General features: G+C 43.3%; 1 protein-coding gene across 2 annotated transcripts; it reads left to right on the forward strand.

Moving 5' to 3' along the window:
* LOC131955073 (uncharacterized) lies at positions 1 to 11,038 on the forward strand. Of its 2 annotated transcripts, XM_059319025.1 has the most exons (5): positions 1 to 144; positions 5,625 to 5,751; positions 7,661 to 7,754; positions 8,695 to 8,925; positions 9,423 to 11,038. In XM_059319025.1, the coding sequence occupies exons 2-5, from the start codon at positions 5,625 to 5,627 to the stop codon at positions 10,366 to 10,368; spliced, it is 1,398 nt and encodes a 465-aa protein (XP_059175008.1). In that variant the 5' UTR covers positions 1 to 144; the 3' UTR covers positions 10,369 to 11,038. The 2 variants fall into 2 exon arrangements, with proteins under 2 accessions (XP_059175008.1, XP_059175009.1); XM_059319026.1 differs by lacking the exons at positions 1 to 144; positions 5,625 to 5,751 and adding an exon at positions 5,859 to 5,895.
* The last annotated feature ends 9,370 nt before the right edge of the window (positions 11,039 to 20,408 follow it).

The raw sequence follows: 20,408 nt of genomic DNA on the forward strand, positions 1-20,408 counted from the left end.
GCGCGTGGGGGGATGTGACGCTTTTGGACGAGTCCATTTTTACGGAACACGGTGGGAACAGGAATAAAAGACTAAATGACGGCAGCTGAATGCTAGTATTGGATATCACACAGCAATGTACGGATCGGGAAATTCTCTCACAAGGTAACACATTTTTACGCTAGTTATTTTTATTTTATGAACTGTGTTAATCGGCAGAGTAGTCACGTTAGTGTGCCTAGAATTTCAGTTTTAATCATAGCATAGTAGTGTGGGGGTGGTGTTTGTGTGAGGGTGGTGGTTGTGTGAGGGTGGTGGTTGTGGTTGTGTGAGGATGGTGGTTGTGTGAGGGTGGGTGGTTGTGTGAGGGTGGTTGTTGTGTGAGGGTGGTGGTTGTGGTTGTGTAGGGGTGGTGGTTGTGTGAGGGTGGTGGTTGTGTGAGGGTGGTGGTTGTGTGAGGGTGGTAGTTGTGGTGGTTGTGTGAGGGTGGTAGTTGTGGTGGTTGTGTGAGGGTGGTGGTTGTGTGAGGGTGGTAGTTGTGGTGGTTGTGTGAGGGTGGTGGTTGTGTGAGGGTGGTGGTTGTGTGAGGGTGGTGGTTGTGTGAGGGTGGTGGTGTGAGGGTGGTGGTTGTGTGAGGGTGGTGGTTGTGTGAGGGTGGTGGTTGTGTGAGGGTGGTGGTTGTGTGAGGGTGGTGGTTGTGTGAGGGTGGTGGTGTGAGGGTGGTGGTTGTGTGAGGGTGGTGGTTGTGTGAGGGTGGTGGTTGTGTGAGGGTGGTGTTTGTGTGAGGGTGGTGGTTGTGTGAGGGTGGTGGTTGTGGTGGTTGTGTGAGGGTGGTGGTTGTGTGAGGGTGGTGGTTGTGTGAGGGTGGTGGTTGTGTGAGGGTGGTGGTGTGAGGGTGGTGGTTGTGTGAGGGTGGTGGTTGTGTGAGGGTGGTGGTTGTGTGAGGGTGGTGGTTGTGTGAGGGTGGTGGTTGTGTGAGGGTGGTGGTGTGAGGGTGGTGGTTGTGTGAGGGTGGTGGTTGTGTGAGGGTGGTGGTTGTGTGAGGGTGGTGTTTGTGTGAGGGTGGTGGTTGTGTGAGGGTGGTGGTTGTGGTGGTTGTGTGAGGGTGGTGGTTGTGTGAGGGTGGTGTTTGTGTGAGGGTGGTGGTTGTGTGGGGGTGGGTGGGGGTATATTAAAAAAAAGAGGACATCACTTTTAATAGCTGACAGAATTATTGACAAATTCCGTTTTAGAAAGGTTTTCATCCCTCGGGCTTCTCCCATTGAGTGGGTTGTACACGAGGGATTGGGGTGGGGGTTGAGGGGGGTGTAGAAGCGGAAGTAATTTAACATTGTAAACATTTGTTGCAATACTTAACCCTAACTACTGCGTGTCGATTAGACACCACACGCAATTGCAAACACATTTAAACGTTCCCACAACTCAACTCTAACATAGCTAGAGTTGGATTAAGGGTTAGTGTTAATTCACTGTTAATAGTAGTCAGCATACTACGCTCAGGCTCCAAAAGTAGGGTTAGCATCAATACATACCAGTTAGCGTTAGATTCTGTAAGATACACGCTATTGCAATACATACCAGTTAGGGTTAGGTTTTGTAAGGTACACGCTATTGCAATACATACCAGTTAGGGTAAGGATCTGTAAGATGCACGATTTCAATACATACAAGTTAGGATTAGGGTTAGATTTTGTAAGATACACGCAATACAAATCGCCATTAAACAAACCGTATTTTTTATATTGTCAAAGGTCAGCCTGACATGCAGGTTCTAAACAAACAAGGGTGTCAAAAATTTGGTCCGATCACGTGACTTGAATAGGTGCTCCAACCTAGGCAGGTACAGGGATGGGTGTGAAATAGTTGAAAGGTGTCACTAATCCGCTCTCATTAATCGGCAGGTCTATATTACTAACTGTTGTACCAACAGAGAGAGGGTAATACTTCAATATTTGCAGCCCATCCTTGGAGTGAGATATACATATATATATATATATATATATATATATATATATATATATATATATATATATATATATATATATATATATATATATATATATATATATATGTATATATATATATACATATATTCAGACAGACAGACGGACAGACTGACGGACAGACAGACAGACAGACGGACAGACAGATAGACAGACAGACAGACAGACAGATGGATGGATGGATATACAGAGAGATATGCAGAGAGATGAACGAAATATACAAATATTTAATACAGCTAATCTTTTACTTACAATTGACCAGTATGAAAGCCATATATTCGCGTGTTTAAGTTTAAGTGTAAAAAGAGCGTTATAACGGAGCACAAAACTGGCGCTCTGATTACACTCATTAACGTCGTTAATTTATTCACTTACTGTCCGTCGCTAAAATAAACGAATTTTAACTACTTGTAAATTTATTGTCGTCACGTCAGGGTAGAGCATATTAAATAGGCGAGAGTTTAACTTGAGCGTTAAATTTGTGCGAGAGTTTAACTTGAGCGCTAAACTTGTGCAAGAGTTTAACTTGAGCGCTAAACTTGTGCAAGAGTTTGACTCTGAGGTTGCGATTGTATCGAACCTAAATAAATCAGTGGCGGTTAAGTAAGAATCGACGTGTCCAGGTGTGAAGTAATTAGTCTCACCTGGATTGCTGCCCCACTTGAGGCGGCTGATTGTCTATAGAACGTTTTGTTTTCTGGCTATGTCAGATTTTAGCTGATACAATACTGTGTTTTCATAGAAGTGGCCTAGATTGATGTGTATGTTGACAGAAAGATGGACGGACAGACAGACAGACAGGAAGACAGGCAGGCAGACGCACAGACAGACAGACAGACAGACAGACAGACAGACAGACAGACAGACAGACAGACAGACAGACAGACAGACAGACAGACAGACAGACAGACAGACAGACAGACAGACAGACAGACAGACAGACAGACAGACAGACAGACATTTACCAATGCACCCATGATCTTTTGGCCACAGTTCTAGAGCAGTAGGTTACTTTAACACCTGCATCTATTAGGTTAGTGTCGGAGCCTAATCCAAGGCAACTCCCAGATACATTCGGCAAGTGTCGGCAAGTTTCGGCAAATTTCGGCAAATGACAGGGTTGAGGTACGGACTATTGACGGGAGCGATGACGTGTACACGAGTATTGATCTAAGTCGCTTCCAGATTGTCATACTCTATGACCCCCACCCCACGGGCCCCCTGCTTGTACCTTTCTATTTCAATCAAGTCATCCCAGCAGCATACACTATGGCGTTAGTGACACTGTCATGACAATCACATAATCACATACACTATGACGTTAATGACACTGTCATGACAATCACATAATCACATACACTACGGCGTTAGTGACACTGTCATGACAATCACATACACTACGGCGTTAGTGGCACTGTCATGACAATCACATACACTACGGCGTTAGTGACACTGTCATGACAATCACATACACTACGGCGTTAGTGGCACTGTCATGACAATCACATACACTACGGCGTTAGTGACACTGTCATGACAATCACATACACTACGGCGTTAGTGGCACTGTCATGACAATCACATAATCACATACACTACGGCGTTAGTGGCACTATGTCATGACAATCACATAATCACATACACTACGGCGTTAGTGGCACTATGTCATGACAATCACATAATCACATACACTACGGCGTTAGTGGCACTCTGTCATGACAATCACATAATCACATACACTACGGCGTTAGTGGCACTGTCATGACAATCACATACACTACGGCGTTAGTGGCACTCTGTCATGACAATCACATAATCACATACACTACGGCGTTAGTGGCACTATGTCATGACAATCACATACACTCTGATGTCACTGACACACGGTTGAAAGTCATAACCCAATGACCTGTGACTCGTGACCTGAGACATACACATTATATGACGTCTATAACGACAAAGTCTATGACACTGATATACACACATATATAACATCACGACATACACAGTAAATGACATCCCGACTAAATAACAACAGTGACGCACCTACTACTTTCTATGTTTACAACTTAGTATCTCCGCATGAAGACAGGGCAGCCAGGTTCCGATAACTCGTTCACACACAACTTTACAAGTGAGTTATTCCGCCTTGACTCAGCCGCCAGGGGCCGATAACTCTGATGATATACAGTCTCGTTTACAAATCCGCTGATTTAGTGCCAGCGTTGTTCCCCTTGAGTCGAGTGCCCGCCCAAGTAACCCACATCTGGTTTGTGTTATGGTTAGGTTAACTGATGATGGAGTAGCAGATGCAAGGAAGAGTGGGGGTGGGGTGGGTGCGGCGCCTTAACCTAACCATCTCAGCCGTACATAATTAACAGAGCTAAAACCCGTTAATTATCAAGCGGAGAATTACCTGCGGAAACTCGAAAATAATTAAACTCAACAATCACCATTGACAGGATGATGAACTCTTATTATCTTGTTTTCTAACGACCTTCAGCCAAGTTTTCTCCCTTGGTTTAAACTTTTACAAGAATCAAGTTTCACAAATTACGTACAGTGTACAGGTGTGTACGTCAGGGGTAAGAGGTGGGGGGGGGTATGATGTATCGGAGATTGTGGAATATTTTTAACACGGCATTGAGTATGTGTTTGAGTAAAATTCCCTTAAACCAATACTACAGGCCATCTCTTATTTTTTACAATTATGGGCACAAACTGACATCATGAGCACAAACAAGACAATTATTGGCACAAATTGACAAGCATAAAAAGGCAATTATGGGCACCAAATGACATTAATGATGCTAGGAAATCGAGAAAATGTCAAGTTTTAAAATTCCCACAACAATTTGTAATGTTTGAGGGCATTTAGGAGGAGAAAGCAGGATGATTTTATTCCCCAGATCATATTTAGGATCAGTGGCGTAGCGAGGTCGGGTGTCACCCGGTGCGGCACTTAATGGTGTCACCCCCTCAGAGGCGTTGCGACCCTTCCCGGGGACAAACTTTAAAGTTTTCGATTTGCACCCCCCCCCTCAAACTTTCGATTTGTACCCCCCCCCCCGCCTCAAACTTTCGATTTGCACCCCCCCTCAAGTTTTTCTCTATATATTTTGCTATTTTTTGCCTTGGTGTCACCCCCCTAAATGGTGTCACCCGGTGCGGTCCGCCCCCCCCCCTCGCTACGCCCCTGTTTAGGATGTTCCCCAGATAAAAGTCAGGTCTATTCCCCAGATGATAGGATGTTTCTATTCCCCAGATGATAGTCAGGATGTTTCTATTCCCCAGATGATAGTCAGGATGTTTCTATTCCCCAGATGATAGTCAGGATGTTTCTATTCCCCAGATGATAGTCAGGATGTTTCTATTCCCCAGATGATAGTCAGGCTGTTTCTATTCCCCAGATGATAGTCAGGATGTTTCTATTCCCCAGATGATAGTCAGGATGTTTGTATTCCCCAGATGATAGTCAGGATGTTTGTATTCCCCAGATGATAGTCAGGATGTTTGTATTCCCCAGATGATAGTCAGGATGTTTCTATTCCCCAGATGATAGTCAGGATGTTTGTATTCCCCAGATGATAGTCAAGATATTTCTATTCCCCAGATGATAGTCAGGATGTGTCTATTCCCCAGATGATAGTCAGGATGTTGCTGAAGTGGAAGTACCGGTGGTGTTGGAACAAGGGGAGCAGCCTGGCCGTGCTGTGTTTCCTTGGGGGTCTGTGCATGTTCTTCTGGCATGTCTCACTAAACTCTGCTGGTGAGTACTGAACTAGGACGGTGGAGTTAGGTCTGTGCATGTTCTTCTGGCATGTCTCACTAAACTCTGCTGGTGAGTACTGAACTAGGACGGTGGAGTTAGGTCTGTGCATGTTCTTCTGGCACGGGTCATTGAACTCTGCTGGTGAGTACTGAACTAGGACGGTGGAGTTAGGTCTGTGCATGTTCTTCTGGCATGTCTCACTCTGCTGGTGAGTAGTGAACTAGGACGGTGGAATTAGGTCTGTGCATGTTCTTCTGGCATTGGTTATTGAACTCTGCTGGTGAGTACTGAACTAGGACGGTGGAGTTAGGTCTGTGCATGTTCTTCTGGCGTGTCTCACTCTGCTGGTGAGTACTGAACTAGGACGGTGGAGTTAGGTCTGTGCATGTTCTTCTGGCATGTCTCACTCTGCTGGTGAGTACTGAACTAGGACGGTGGAGTTAGGTCTGTGCATGTTCTTCTGGCATGTCTCACTCTGCTGGTGAGTACTGAACTAGGACGGTGGAGTTAGGTCTGTGCATGTTCTTCTGGCATGTCTCACTCTGCTGGTGAGTACTGAACTAGGACGTTGGAGTTAGGTCTGTGCACGTTCTTCTGGCATGTCTCACTCTGCTGGTGAGTACTGAACTAGGACGGTGGAGTTAGGTCTGTGCATGTTCTTCTGGCATGTCTCACTCTGCTGGTGAGTACTGAACTAGGACGGTGGAGTTAGGTCTGTGCATGTTCTTCTGGCATGTCTCACTCTGCTGGTGAGTACTGAACTAGGATGGTGGAGTTAGGTCTGTGCATGTTCTTCTGGCATGTCTCACTCTGCTGGTGAGTACTGAACTAGGACGGTGGAGTTAGGTCTGTGCATGTTCTTCTGGCATGTCTCACTCTGCTGGTGAGTACTGAACTAGGACGGTGGAGTTAGGTGAACAGGTACACTATATGTGGTTTGCCAGGTATACTGTAGGTGGATGGCCAGGTATATTGTAGGTGGGTGGCCAGGTATTCTGTAGGTGGTTGGCCTGGTATGCTGTATAAGAGCAAGCTTTAAAATGGATTAAAAAGAAAATAAACCCACTTTACTTGACTAAAACGTGTTGATCGCCCGTGAAATCTCAGCCATATTTTTAGGCCTAGTTGAGGTGAAAAAATGTCGATTAGCTAATACTTTGGGTAATATGAGCTAGAACAACATTAAAGGGCTTACAGTTTGTTGTATTGATTGTGGTTTAATAAAGGGTTGTGTACAGAGGTTGTGTCATTTTGTTGGCTACACGGGGTAAGTTTCTGGGTTGCACGGAGATGTACGTTTGTGGGCTAAACGGAGGTGTAAGTTTGTTGGCTACACGGAGTCTGGGTCAGTTCGTGGGCTACACGTAGGGTTTCTAAATTAAATGAAAGACTCGTTGCATAATTTATAAGCTAGTGGCCTTGTTTCGTTCGCTAATAAAGGTCGTCTATTAATGATGACGCAATTTTTCGGCCGATTCTTAACCCCCACCCTACCCCTTTCATATTCTCTGCTGAATTAGATGAAAACTCCAGTATTTTCCACTAAATTAGATGAAAAGCTTCTCGTATTTTCCACTAAATTAGATGAAAAGCTTCTCGTATTTTCCACTACATTAGATGAAAGCTTCTCGTATTTTCCACTAATTAGATGAAAGCTTCTCGTATTTTCCACTAATTAGATGAAAAGCTTCTCGTATTTTCCACTACATTAGATGAAAGCTTCTCGTATTTTCCACTAAATTAGATGAAAGCTTCTCGTATTTTCCACTAAATTAGATGAAAAGCTTCTCGTATTTTCCACTAAATTAGATGAAAAGCTTCTGATATTTTCCACTAAATTAGATGAAAGCGTCTCGTATTTTCCACTAAATTAGATGAAAGCTTCTCGTATTTTCCACTAAATTAGATGAAGGGCTTCCCATACATCCCTACTTTGACCAGACCTCAGAGGCGGAAGTGATGACGCACCAGATGACGACAGCGAAAGAAATACCAAAAAGGTTTGTTGCTTAGCTTTGTGGTTGGTGGTTGGTGTGATATGGCTAGTGTGTAGCTGGTTTATGGCTGGTGTTTGGCTGTAATATAGCTGTGATATGGCTGATGTATGAAATGATATGGCTAGTGTGTAGCTGGTTTATGGCTGGTGTTTGGCTGTGATATGGCTGATGTATGAAATGATATGGCTAGTGTGTAGCTGGTTTATGGCTGGTGTTTGGCTGTGATGTAGCTGTGATGTGGCTGATGTATGAAATGATATGGCTGGTGTTTGGCTGTGATATAGCTGTGATGTAGATGTGATGGGGCTGTTCTTTGCCATATCCAGCGACGTGTATAGAACGTCACAGCTGACTTACTAAAAAATGTCTGTTTGTGTGAAGGGTAAGCACGGAATGTATTGACTCTGGTCAATGAAAAATAAACTCATTTGGTCTGCACTATAGAAAACAAACAACATTGATTTGGTGAGGAAACAAACGTGGGGAGGGGGAGTAGTAGTGGGGGCAGTAGGGCGTGGTCTTTTTTATAATTAGCACGTCAACAGAGCACTGCAGGTGTGACACAATGTGACTCCGACACGATGTGAACATCCCACACAGTAAATCCCGACTAAACTAATAACAAAGACACAAATACGGTGTCTCAACATATAGTGTCTCCACAAATACAAAAAAATGTCTCCACAAAATTTCTGTTTGATAAGCCGAGTTCTGCCGCACACACAACACAGGACTCTGAAATTAAGGTTAAAGTGGCAGTAGGGATCGTGGTTGAATGGTAGAGCTTTCAGCTGCTAACCAGAAGAAATGAAACAAAACAATCAGATAGAAGCAACGTGTGCAGGGTTAAGTAAGGGGCTTTTTAAAAAACGTCACATGTACCAAGAGCCAATGTTTCAAAACCCCATTTTATGATACCCACAATACTACGTTGTTTTTTTAGCACCGGCACAACTTCCGTCGTCAGGAGCGACCGCAGTCGTCTGCAGACGGAGCAAGTCAAGTACGAGGAACATCGTCGGAGGGTGGGTCACGTCTGCCGCAACCAGACCCGCCCGCCCCACCCCACAAACCTGCTGTGGTTGGTGAAGAAACTGAACAACCCTCTCATCTCAACCCGAACCAGAGCCTTGTTCTGTCCAGTGGGCAAGGTCGCCTCGACCTTCTTCACCAGGTAAAAGTTGTTTAAATCACGTGGGTACAGGTAGATACCACAGATATAGGGTCATGACAGTTCTTATTAGGCGCTAGACGGACACGCTTTGAAACTAAAACCTATAGCGCATCAAACAATTTTTTAAAAAGTATCTAAGCATACGGACGGTGTGGTCGAATGTTAGAGCATTCGACTGCTAACCAGATACTCGAGTTCGGATCCACCTCTTTCTTGTACCTGACTCACAGTAGGGAAAGTAAAGGCGGCTGGGAAAATAGCTGAACACACTATCCTATAATAACCGAGGTAAATAAAACAGGTGAACTCTACTTCATCTGCTCCATGGACCGTTCGGTTCAAAATGTTGCTTTACTTTTTGTTTTAATCTACAAAAAGATAGCTGAGCAACTGACCAACTGAGTAACTGACCAACTGAGCAACTGAGCAACTGACCAACTGAGCAACTGACCAACTGACCAACTGACCAACTGACCAACTGACCAATGTCTCCCCAGGTTCCTGATGATCATCGAACAGCCGAGCCTGGCCCACTCCCCTTACGACATCCCCATCGAGAAGGCCTCGAGGGAGAGCATCCGGAGTCTAAAGTCTCTCCGCACGCTGCAAGCCATGAGCTCCTTCATCACCGGCTCCACCAGCATCGTGTTCGGCAGGAACCCCTACTCGAGAATTTTCTCAGCCTACATCGATAAAATGTTATCCCCCAACCCGTACTACTGGAAGAGTTGGGGGGAGAAGGCGCTAAAGATGAGTTCGATTTTAAAAGCGAACGGAACGTGCGCCTCTAACGTGACATTCGAGCAGTTTCTCAAGGCCGTGGCCTTGGACTTGTACAAAAGAGATTTACATTTAAAGATGGTGTCGGCGGAGTGCCAGATGTGCGCCCTGAACTACAGCATCGTGGGCAGGCTGGAGACGATGAGAGAGGACGTGGACTACATCGCCGCCAGACTCAACGTCTCGTCTGGCTTCCAACACGAGCCGGACTACGGCCTGGCTGCGGCCATGGACTCGGTCAAGGACACGGTCGACAGCGCCTTCTCGTGGAGACCAGAAATCGGAAAGTGCATATCCTTCGACGAAATGGGCCGGCGTATATGGCGGAAGTTCCAAATTCGTGGCGTGATTGACAGTAACATACACTACCCATTCCGTCCTGACGAGCTGGCTGACATGCGCACTGAGACGTTCATTGCAGCCTGCAGAGCCGCCATTTTGGCGTCTAAAGACAAAGCCCAGTTAAAGAAACAAAAAAATCAAGCGCTGTTAGAAGCGTACTCCTCCGTCAACATAACACTGCTTTACAAGATTAGTCATATATACAGTGATGATTTAACTATGTTTGATTATGAAAAGTTGCCAGATAAATTATTTAAAAACCGAGATAAAATTGAAAAAACTGGATATTTAGATTGGTGGACTCCTTGGAATTTGAGATGATTTTTTTTTTAAAACTCCACATTGTGACGACATCTAGTCAGAAAACATGTGATTTTTTGTTCCGCCTTTGGTACTGGTCTACATCATTAGATCTATTTTGTTCCAGTACTGGTCTACATCATTAGATCTATTTGTTCCAGTACTGGTCTACATCATTAGATCTATTTTCTTCCAATATCTGTCAGAGCTGTCCACGACAACTTCCCCCAATGTTAGAACGTAGAATAACAAAAGACAGCAACACGCGGCCATCTTGATGGTGTGTTGATCACGTGATCCTGTTTTAACCATTCCTCAGCTTTGTTTCCCAAACGTGGAGTCATCTCAATCTGACGTCACGCTATTTCGCAATTCTTCCATCTTCGTCCTACTACCATCCCACTACCATCCTAACCCCTAACAATCACAATACCATCATTAATATACCATCGTAACACTGTCATTACTTAGTACATTATCAGTACATTACAAACTTCTACTAATATAGCTTTAAAACCACCACCAATTATATCATATATCACCACTACAACAAAACACCATCATTACTAGATCATTACACCAGGCCTACAATAATTCATTACATCATCAGCCTACCATCATTACACCAACACCAACCTTTTACCATCAAACACCATCCCACATCAAACAAACACAACAACCCCCCCCCCCCCCCCACAAAAGAAAGATAACGCCACATTGCTCCTACAGTTCGCACACCGCCATTCAAATATCAGATTCCCCAGCTGAGGGGACTCTGACGTTTTCTCCTGGCTTCTCGCCGCTCATTCGATAAAATGTCATTTACGTTAATTCATTACAAAGTAATTTATTAAAAGAGATCATTTTAAAACCTTGTTTTGAAGTAAATAATGTTATCCACTGATTAACTTGTTATGTGTTTAAGTTCTATATTTATGTAACGTGTTTACGTGTAATTAAGTGACGTGTTTACGTTTATTTGTGTGACGTGTTTACGTGTATTTGTATGAAGTGTTTACGTGTATTTATGTGACGTGTTTACGTGTAATTAATTGACGTGTTTACGTGTATTTGTATGAAGTGTTTACGTGTATTTATGTGACGTGTTTACGTGTAATTAAGTGACGTGTTTACGTGTATTTGTATGAAGTGTTTACGTGTATTTGTGTGACGTGTTTACGTGTATTTGTATGAAGTGTTTACGTGTATTTGTGTAACGTGTTTACGTTTATTTGTGTGACGTGTTTACGCGTATTTGTATGAAGTGTTTACGTGTATTTGTGTGACGTGTTTACGTTTATTTGTGTGACGTGTTTACGTGTATTTGTATGAAGTGTTTACGTGTGATTATGTGACGTGTTTACGTGTATTTGTGTGACGTGTTTACGTGTAATTATGTGACGTGTTTACGTGTAATTATGTGACATGTTTACCTGTATTTGTGTGACGTGTTTACGTGTATTTGTGTGACGTGTTTACGTGTATTTATGTGACGTGTTTACGTGTAATTATGTGACGTGTTTACGTGTAATTATGTGACATGTTTACGTGTATTTGTGTGACGTGTTTACGTGTATTTAAGTGATGAGTTTGAGGCGCTTCTTTCGGGTGATGTCACTTGTCAGTGTCAGCTTAGCTAGAAGGAAGGCGACTTCTGTAGATAATTTCCAGTTTCAAGAAAACGACCCCCCCCCCCCCATCACCTTACTATGCTTCAAGGTATCACACCCCGGGTAGGAGCCTGAAACACACATATTTAACCACTTTCACACACTTTAAATTAATTTTAAGGCAGGCTGTATGTAAGTGGGCCATCAATTAATGTATGCTGTAAGTGGTCTATTAATTAAGGCAGGCTGTAAGTGGTCTATTAATTAAGGCAGGCTGTAAGTGGTCTATTAATTAAGCAGGATGTAAGTTGGCCATCTATTAAGGTATATTGTTAGTGACCCATAAATTATAGCATGTAATAACTTGCCCATAACGCATGACATGAAATGTTGCCCATGAATCAGGACATGAAATGTTGCCCATTAATCACGACATGAAATGTTGCCCATTAATCACGACATGAAATGTTGCCCATTCATCACGATATTAAAAGAACGATGTGATTCGGGACCCGACCTCTACATTTAGATTTCTTGTTCACCTATAATGGTGCAATAAGGTCGATAGTCCCCCCCCCCCAACCCTTCCCCACGACTCTGTGATCATTAGACCTGGACTAAAAGTAGGTCATATTTAATTATCAGTTGGCTTATAAAGAGGCAAATAGAATTGTGATGAACTTCTTTACTGTTGCAAGGTACAGGCGGTCGTTGCGGATGAGTGATCAATCAGTCACGTGGTTGGTTTAATTTGATTGTTTTTTTTTCTTTTGTTAAGAGCGGACTTCTACACATATAAAACATCTTCCATACGGTTAAACACTTCACCTTTGGCTCGTTATATATGACATGTATGAATATATATATATATATATATATATATATATATATATATATATATATATATATATATATATATATATATATATATATATATATATATAATACGTGTGTGTGTGCGTATGTGTGTGTGTGTGTGCACGTTGATGTGTAGCTATATTGGTAGTTGTATGTGCGTGTGTGTATTGTTTACTGCCAATTTAAAAAAAAAAGTTCAGCCCAGATCGATTTGCGTTTAAAAAATCTCTACTTAATGAACAGCCCAATGAACAGACCTTTGAAGAGACGTTCCATTAATCAGACTATCGTAACAAACAACCCCCTAACCATGATCAATAGCTCAATGAGTTGTCCTTTGTTCTCCTTTATCTGCACCTACGCGACAAGTGGGGACATTGTTTTGGTTGGTTTTGTCTAGCGGTCATAAGAAAATTGTTGCTAAGTGGCTTTACAAGGGTTCAGTAAGTGTGTGGGGGGGGGGGGGGGGGGCTGGCTTGGTGTGTCAGGCCGTATCAATGCTGGATCTATGTTGGTTCTATGTTGCACTGTGCTGCAATGTATGGAGATTGGTGTTGCAGTTTGACGTTTTTATTTGTATACAGCTGTGTAGGCAGGTGGACATTAGGCAGTGTTTCCTTTTGCACCCCTCACTAGTCATCCCCCCCTGGTGAAAAATGTCTGGGAAAAATACACACTGGTTCTAAGGAGTTAAATTAGAACCCACATGGATCCCCCCTCCCTAAAATAAAGTGTTTTGTCTGAGATATTTTGTCTAAGATAGTTTGTCCTGAGATAATTTGTCCTGTCACCATACTTATTATAGGCATATATATATAAGTATATGGTCATATGCAATATATATATATATATATATATATATATATATATATATATATATATATATATATGCACACACATATATTGACATTGATTTTATTTAAACTTGAAACACCCCCAAACACAACAATCCTGTCTACTATTACACTGTACTATCTGTGTCTGCTTGTCGAAAACATTAAGGGAGGGTAATGAGACTAAGAAGATTGTTAAAATGGAGGTGGTTGGTGGGGTGGTTGGTGGGGGTGGTTTGTGGGGGTGGTGGTGGGGGGAATCATCTCTTATTCACTAACGAGAAGAATTAATCATTTTAAACTCATGAAATTTTTACATTTGCGCCTCCCCCTCCCCATCTCTCCCCAGTTGTCCACCCCTCCTGTGCACGCGTGCTCACTTTGATTGATGTCCGCCTCCTTTTGTTGACAAAAGAGAAGATAACTCAGGAGCACGGCTGCCATCAACTCCACGGCCCTGTTATGTATGGCTGTGTCGCTACCACTGTACCATGTTATGTATGGCTGTGTCGCTACCACTGTACCCTGTTATGTATGGCTGTGTCGCTACCACTGTACCCTGTTATGTATGGCTGTGTAGCTACCACTGGCTGTACCCTGTTATGTATGGCTGTGTAGCTACCACTGGTTGTACCCTGTTATGTATGGCTGTGTAGCTACCACTGTACCCTGTTATGTATGGCTGTGTAGCTACCACTGGTTGTACCCTGTTATGTATGGCTGTGTAGCTACCACTGGCTGTATCCTGTTATGTATGGCTGTGTAGCTACCACTGGTTGTACCCTGCTATGTATGGCTGTGTAGCTACCACTGTACCCTGTTATGTATGGCTGTGTAGCTACCACTGGCTGTACCCTGTTATGTATGGCTGTGTAGCTACCACTGGTTGTACCCTGTTATGTATGGCTGTGTAGCTACCACTGTACCCTGTTATGTATGGCTGTGTAGCTACCACTGGCTGTACCCTGTTATGTATGGCTGTGTAGCTACCACTGTACCCTGTTATGTATTGCTGTGTAGCTACCACTGGCTGTACCCTGCTATGTATGGCTGTGTAGCTACCACTGTACCCTGTTATGTATTGCTGTGTAGCTACCACTGGCTGTACCCTGCTATGTATGGCTGTGTCGCTACCACTGGCTGTACCCTGTTATGTATGGCTGTGTAGCTACCACTGGCTGTACCCTGTTATGTATGGCTGTGTAGCTACCACTGGCTGTACCCTGCTATGTATGGCTGTGTCGCTACCACTGGCTGTACCCTGTTATGTATGGCTGTGTAGCTACCACTGGCTGTACCCTGTTATGTATGGCTGTGTAGCTACCACTGGCTGTACCCTGCTATGTATGGCTGTGTCGCTACCACTGGCTGTACCCTGTTATGTATGGCTGTGTAGCTACCACTGGCTGTACCCTGTTATGTATGGCTGTGTAGCTACCACTGGCTGTACCCTGTTATGTATGGCTGTGTAGCTACCACTGGCTGTACCATGTTATGTATGGCTGTGTAGCTACCACTGGCTGTACCCTGTTATGTATGGCTGTGTAGCTACCACTGGTTGTACCCTGTTATGTATGGCTGTGTAGCTACCACTGGCTGTACCCTGCTATGTATGGCTGTGTCGCTACCACTGGCTGTACCCTGTTATGTATGGCTGTGTAGCTACCACTGGCTGTACCCTGCTATGTATGGCTGTGTCGCTACCACTGGCTGTACCCTGTTATGTATGGCTGTGTAGCTACCACTGGCTGTACCCTGTTATGTATGGCTGTGTAGCTACCACTGGCTGTACCCTGTTATGTATGGCTGTGTAGCTACCACTGGCTGTACCCTGTTATGTATGGCTGTGTAGCTACCACTGGCTGTACCCTGTTATGTATGGCTGTGTAGCTACCACTGGCTGTACCCTGCTATGTATGGCTGTGTCGCTACCACTGTACCCTGTTATGTATGGTTGTGTAGCTACCACTGGCTGTACCCTGTTATGTATGGCTGTGTAGCTACCACTGGCTGTACCCTGTTATGTATGGCTGTGTAGCTACCACTGGCTGTACCCTGTTATGTATGGCTGTGTAGCTACCACTGGCTGTACCCTGTTATGTATGGCTGTGTAGCTACCACTGGCTGTACCCTGTTATGTATGGCTGTGTAGCTACCACTGGCTGTACCCTGTTATGTATGGCTGTGTCGCTACCACTGTTATGTATGGCTGTGTAGCTACCACTGGCTGTACCCTGTTATGTATGGCTGTGTCGCTACCACTGTTATGTATGGCTGTGTAGCTACCACTGGCTGTACCCTGTTATGTATGGCTGTGTAGCTACCACTGTTATGTATGGCTGTGTAGCTACCACTGGCTGTACCCTGTTATGTATGGCTGTGTCGCTACCACTGTTATGTATGGCTGTGTAGCTACCACTGGCTGTACCCTGTTATGTATGGCTGTGTCGCTACCACTGTTATGTATGGCTGTGTAGCTACCACTGGCTGTACCCTGTTATGTATGGCTGTGTAGCTACCACTGTACCCTGTTATGTATGGCTGTGTAGCTACCACTGTACCCTGTTATGTATGGCTGTGTAGCTACCACTGGCTGTACCCTGTTATGTATGGCTGTGTCGCTACCACTGTTATGTATGGCTGTGTAGCTACCACTGGCTGTACCCTGTTATGTATGGCTGTGTCGCTACCACTGTTATGTATGGCTGTGTAGCTACCACTGGCTGTACCCTGTTATGTATGGCTGTGTAGCTACCACTGTACCCTGTTATGTATGGCTGTGTCGCTACCACTGTACCCTGTTATGTATGGCTGTGTCGCTACCACTGTACCCTGTTATGTATGGCTGTGTCGCTACCACTGTACCCTGTTATGTATGGCTGTGTAGCTACCACTGGCTGTACCCTGTTATGTATGGCTGTGTAGCTACCACTGGTTGTACCCTGTTATGTATGGCTGTGTAGCTACCACTGGCTGTACCCTGCTATGTATGGCTGTGTAGCTACCACTGGTTGTACCCTGTTATGTATGGCTGTGTAGCTACCACTGGCTGTACCCTGTTATGTATGGCTGTGTCGCTACCACTGGCTGTACCCTGTTATGTATGGCTGTGTAGCTACCACTGGCTGTACCCTGTTATGTATGGCTGTGTAGCTACTACTGGCTGTACCCAGTTATGTATGGCTGTGTAGCTACCACTGACTGTACCCTGTTATGTATGGCTGTGTAGCTACCACTGTACCCAGTTATGTATGGCTGTGTAGCTACCACTGGCTGTACCCTGTTATGTATGGCTGTGTAGCTACCACTGGTTGTACCCTGTTATGTATGGCTGTGTTGCTACCACTGACTGTACCCTGTTATGTATGGCTGTGTAGCTACCACTGTACCCAGTTATGTATGGCTGTGTAGCTACCACTGGCTGTACCCTGTTATGTATGGCTGTGTAGCTACCACTGGTTGTACCCTGTTATGTATGGCTGTGTAGCTACCACTGACTGTACCCTGTTATGTATGGCTGTGTAGCTACCACTGTACCCAGTTATGTATGGCTGTGTAGCTACCACTGGTTGTACCCTGTTATGTATGGCTGTGTAGCTACCACTGACTGTACCCTGTTATGTATGGCTGTGTAGCTACCACTGTACCCAGTTATGTATGGCTGTGTAGCTACCACTGGTTGTACCCTGTTATGTATGGCTGTGTAGCTACCACTGACTGTACCCTGTTATGTATGGCTGTGTAGCTACCACTGTACCCAGTTATGTATGGCTGTGTAGCTACCACTGACTGTACCCTGTTATGTATGGCTGTGTAGCTACCACTGACTGTACCCTGTTATGTATGGCTGTGTAGCTACCACTGTACCGTGCTGGCTGTACCCCGGGGCCACGGTTGCAGTCCCATTTAATTGATACTTTTAATATTCGGGTAAATAATTGGGATCTACTAAGGGGTACTCGTAAATTAACGTTTAGCAGCTTTTTGCCAATCTCTCAACACCCATCACATATCGCTACATCGTCAAAAAAAAACCGTCAAATTTCATGGACTGCCCCTCACAGCACTTTATGACAAACATCTAACGCACCAACCACACCAGAGGCGCAGCTAGAGGCGGGCGGGTGGAGCGTCTGCCCCGGGCTCTAACATTACGGGGCGCCAAACAGGATAGGAAATAAATAAAAGCTCATTCTTAGCTGCATTCTAACTTATGCACAGTTCAAATTAAGAAAATAGATTGCTTCTTGGCTTTACCAGTTTATGCCTAATCCTATACAAATTGTGTGACACCAAAAAAAAAAGGTATAAGGAATTCTGACTGGTAACAAGCGCCCTAAACCTTTCCAAATGAGGGTGGTTTCAGGAAATGGACGGGGTGGGGGGGGGGGGGCGTTTTTTCGTCTATGTGAAGAACTATATTTAAATGGAGGTTTGAGGGTTCAAAATGGATAGTTTGTCCAGGGCGCCAGAATGTGTCGTGACGCCCCAGCCTTACACCCATCAGGTGTGTGATGTTCTTTATGGACGACTTCCTAACCTAAGTCTTCATTAAGGGTTCTGTTGGTTATATCACTGACAGTATTAAAAAAGTTTTAAAATAATACTTACACTTTCAAAGCTTACCTCTGTGGTTAGAATAATGGCATGTAGGCTGTCATAGAACTAGTGTATGGGCAGGTAAAAAAAAAGCCAATTTAGCGACAAATACAGATGCAAGTCGAGGATCGTTCAACATTTTTAAACCTGAAATAAATAAGACAAAGTCGTTAGAGAAATTCACGATAATGTGATAGGGGTTGTCTATAAATGACGTCACACTCATAAGAGCAAGGGGAAGGGTCCGAACTTTTGTGACATGGGAGAGAGTTCATAAAGAATAATGTCACTTTTTTACTTTCTCGTATAGAGAAAGTATTGTAATCGTGCAAAAAAAATCGAGATTTTTACAAATCTCGACGTTTTACACCTCACTGATACGGAAAAACATAATTTTGCAATCTTGTCCGTATGTCTGTCTGTGTGTCTGTGTGTAAACACGATAACTTGAGTACCGTTACAGCTAGTTTGATAAAATTTCATACATAAGTATTTATCAAAATCGTACATCCTGATCAACTTTTGAGCGATTTCCGATAACCGGAAGTGGTACTTTTTCTACTTTGAATTTTTCAAAAGCCTACAACTTGCGTACTTTTGTAGATAGATGCATGTAATTTCACAAGTAAGTAAAAGATCTAATTCTCTACCTTCTGTCAAATTTTGAGGAATTTCCGTTGACCGGAAGTACTAATTTACGCTATTTCCGATTTCTCAAAAAAACGCATGTAAATTTATAAAGTACTAATAATATCCCGCACTTTTATGCACATTTTATTAGGCGTTCACTTGGTGTGGGACGGAGTGGTCTAGCGGTAGAGAGCTGGACTGCTAACCCCTTAGTCTCGAGTTCGAATCCGAGTTCAAGTCAGTAGACCGTCCCTGAGTCCACCCAACTCTGATGGGTACCTAACTCCTGTTAGGGAAAGTAAAGGCGGCTGGGCATAGTGCTGACCACACTATCTCTTCACATGCCAAGGTCACAGAAACAAGTGAACTCTACTTCACTTGCCCCATAGACCGTCAGGTTTGAAAGGGAAACTTTTCACTTGGTGTCAATTCTTTTTTTTTACGAGATTCTATTCTATTATAAAAAAAGTTTAAGTAATTAAAAATATTGTCGATGTCCTGAGTTGCCATCCCTCGTAATTTTATATGAGAATATTCGAGAAAGTTTAGGGGAGATCACTCCCGGTTTATTTTCAATTTGAAAAGTGATTAATTATTTGGAGATTTTTCGTTGTTGTACAAATGGTTATAAAATGTGGTCAATATATCTAATACTGTCATAGCCTTGTAAATATTCTGCAAAAACTCCCCGTTCTTATAGAAAAAGAATAAATTTAGGGGTAAGGCAATGTGTTTTATTATTTTATGGAGGGGTGGGGCATTTTATTTTTTTGAGTAAATGTTTTACGATGGAGGATGGAGGGAATTACTCGTTAAAAACGTGAAGTTATTTATAGATATTGTTGTAGTTTACAAAAATGCTATTTAGAATTTAATTAGGTTTATTCCAAAAGAATCTATATATGTAATTCTCTTCATGGGGACCATGCGAGACACCACCACGTAAACCGTGGGGGTGGGGGTGGGGAGGGGAAACGGAAGGGAGGTTAGTGTCGAAAAACACTAATTATGAAGTACTGAAAAGTAGAAAATAAAACAACTAGATCTAAATAGCGGCGTTTAATACGTGGCATATCAGCTCGTAAAGTAATAAAAATTAAACACAAACTCCGAAAGAAAGATAACTATCTTAATTTTTAAAGTAATTGTCAACTCAATGTTATTTCCCTTTCCAATGAATACTTTTTCTGTACCGGGTTTCTAGATACTGCTACATGCCTATTTAACTTGAGTCTTTAAATGTGTAATTGTCATGATGCTTTTGATTATTAAAACAAAATGTTATTTCTGATGGTACATCTAGTTTCTAACACTAATGTAGGATCTACAAACTTATATTTATAACTTAGAATCCCAGTACTTTAATACTACTAGCAATCCGCGTCCGGCGCTGCTAATAAAAATAAAATAAAGCACGACAGTTACATTTTATATCGGCATTTTTATTCCTATATTAATTTAATCCCGCCATTTCATCATTTAATTTCATTGTTTTTAGCAAATATCTAAAATTACTCATTCTTAGACCGAG

The sequence above is a fragment of the Physella acuta genome, unplaced genomic scaffold, assembly GCF_028476545.2.
Source record: "Physella acuta isolate Inbredline_101_S28 unplaced genomic scaffold, ASM2847654v3 ptg001052l, whole genome shotgun sequence".
In the NCBI taxonomy this organism is placed as follows: domain Eukaryota; kingdom Metazoa; phylum Mollusca; class Gastropoda; family Physidae; genus Physella; species Physella acuta.

Coding starts and splice junctions, on each gene's coding strand:
- LOC131955073 (XM_059319025.1), top strand. CDS start 5,625: ATGATAGTCAGGATGTTGCTGAAGTGGAAGTACCGGTGGTGTTGGAAC. Junction 5,752..7,660: donor TGTCTCACTAAACTCTGCTG/GTGAGTACTGAA, acceptor CCACTAAATTAG/ATGAAGGGCTTCCCATACAT. Junction 8,926..9,422: donor GCCTCGACCTTCTTCACCAG/GTAAAAGTTGTT, acceptor ATGTCTCCCCAG/GTTCCTGATGATCATCGAAC.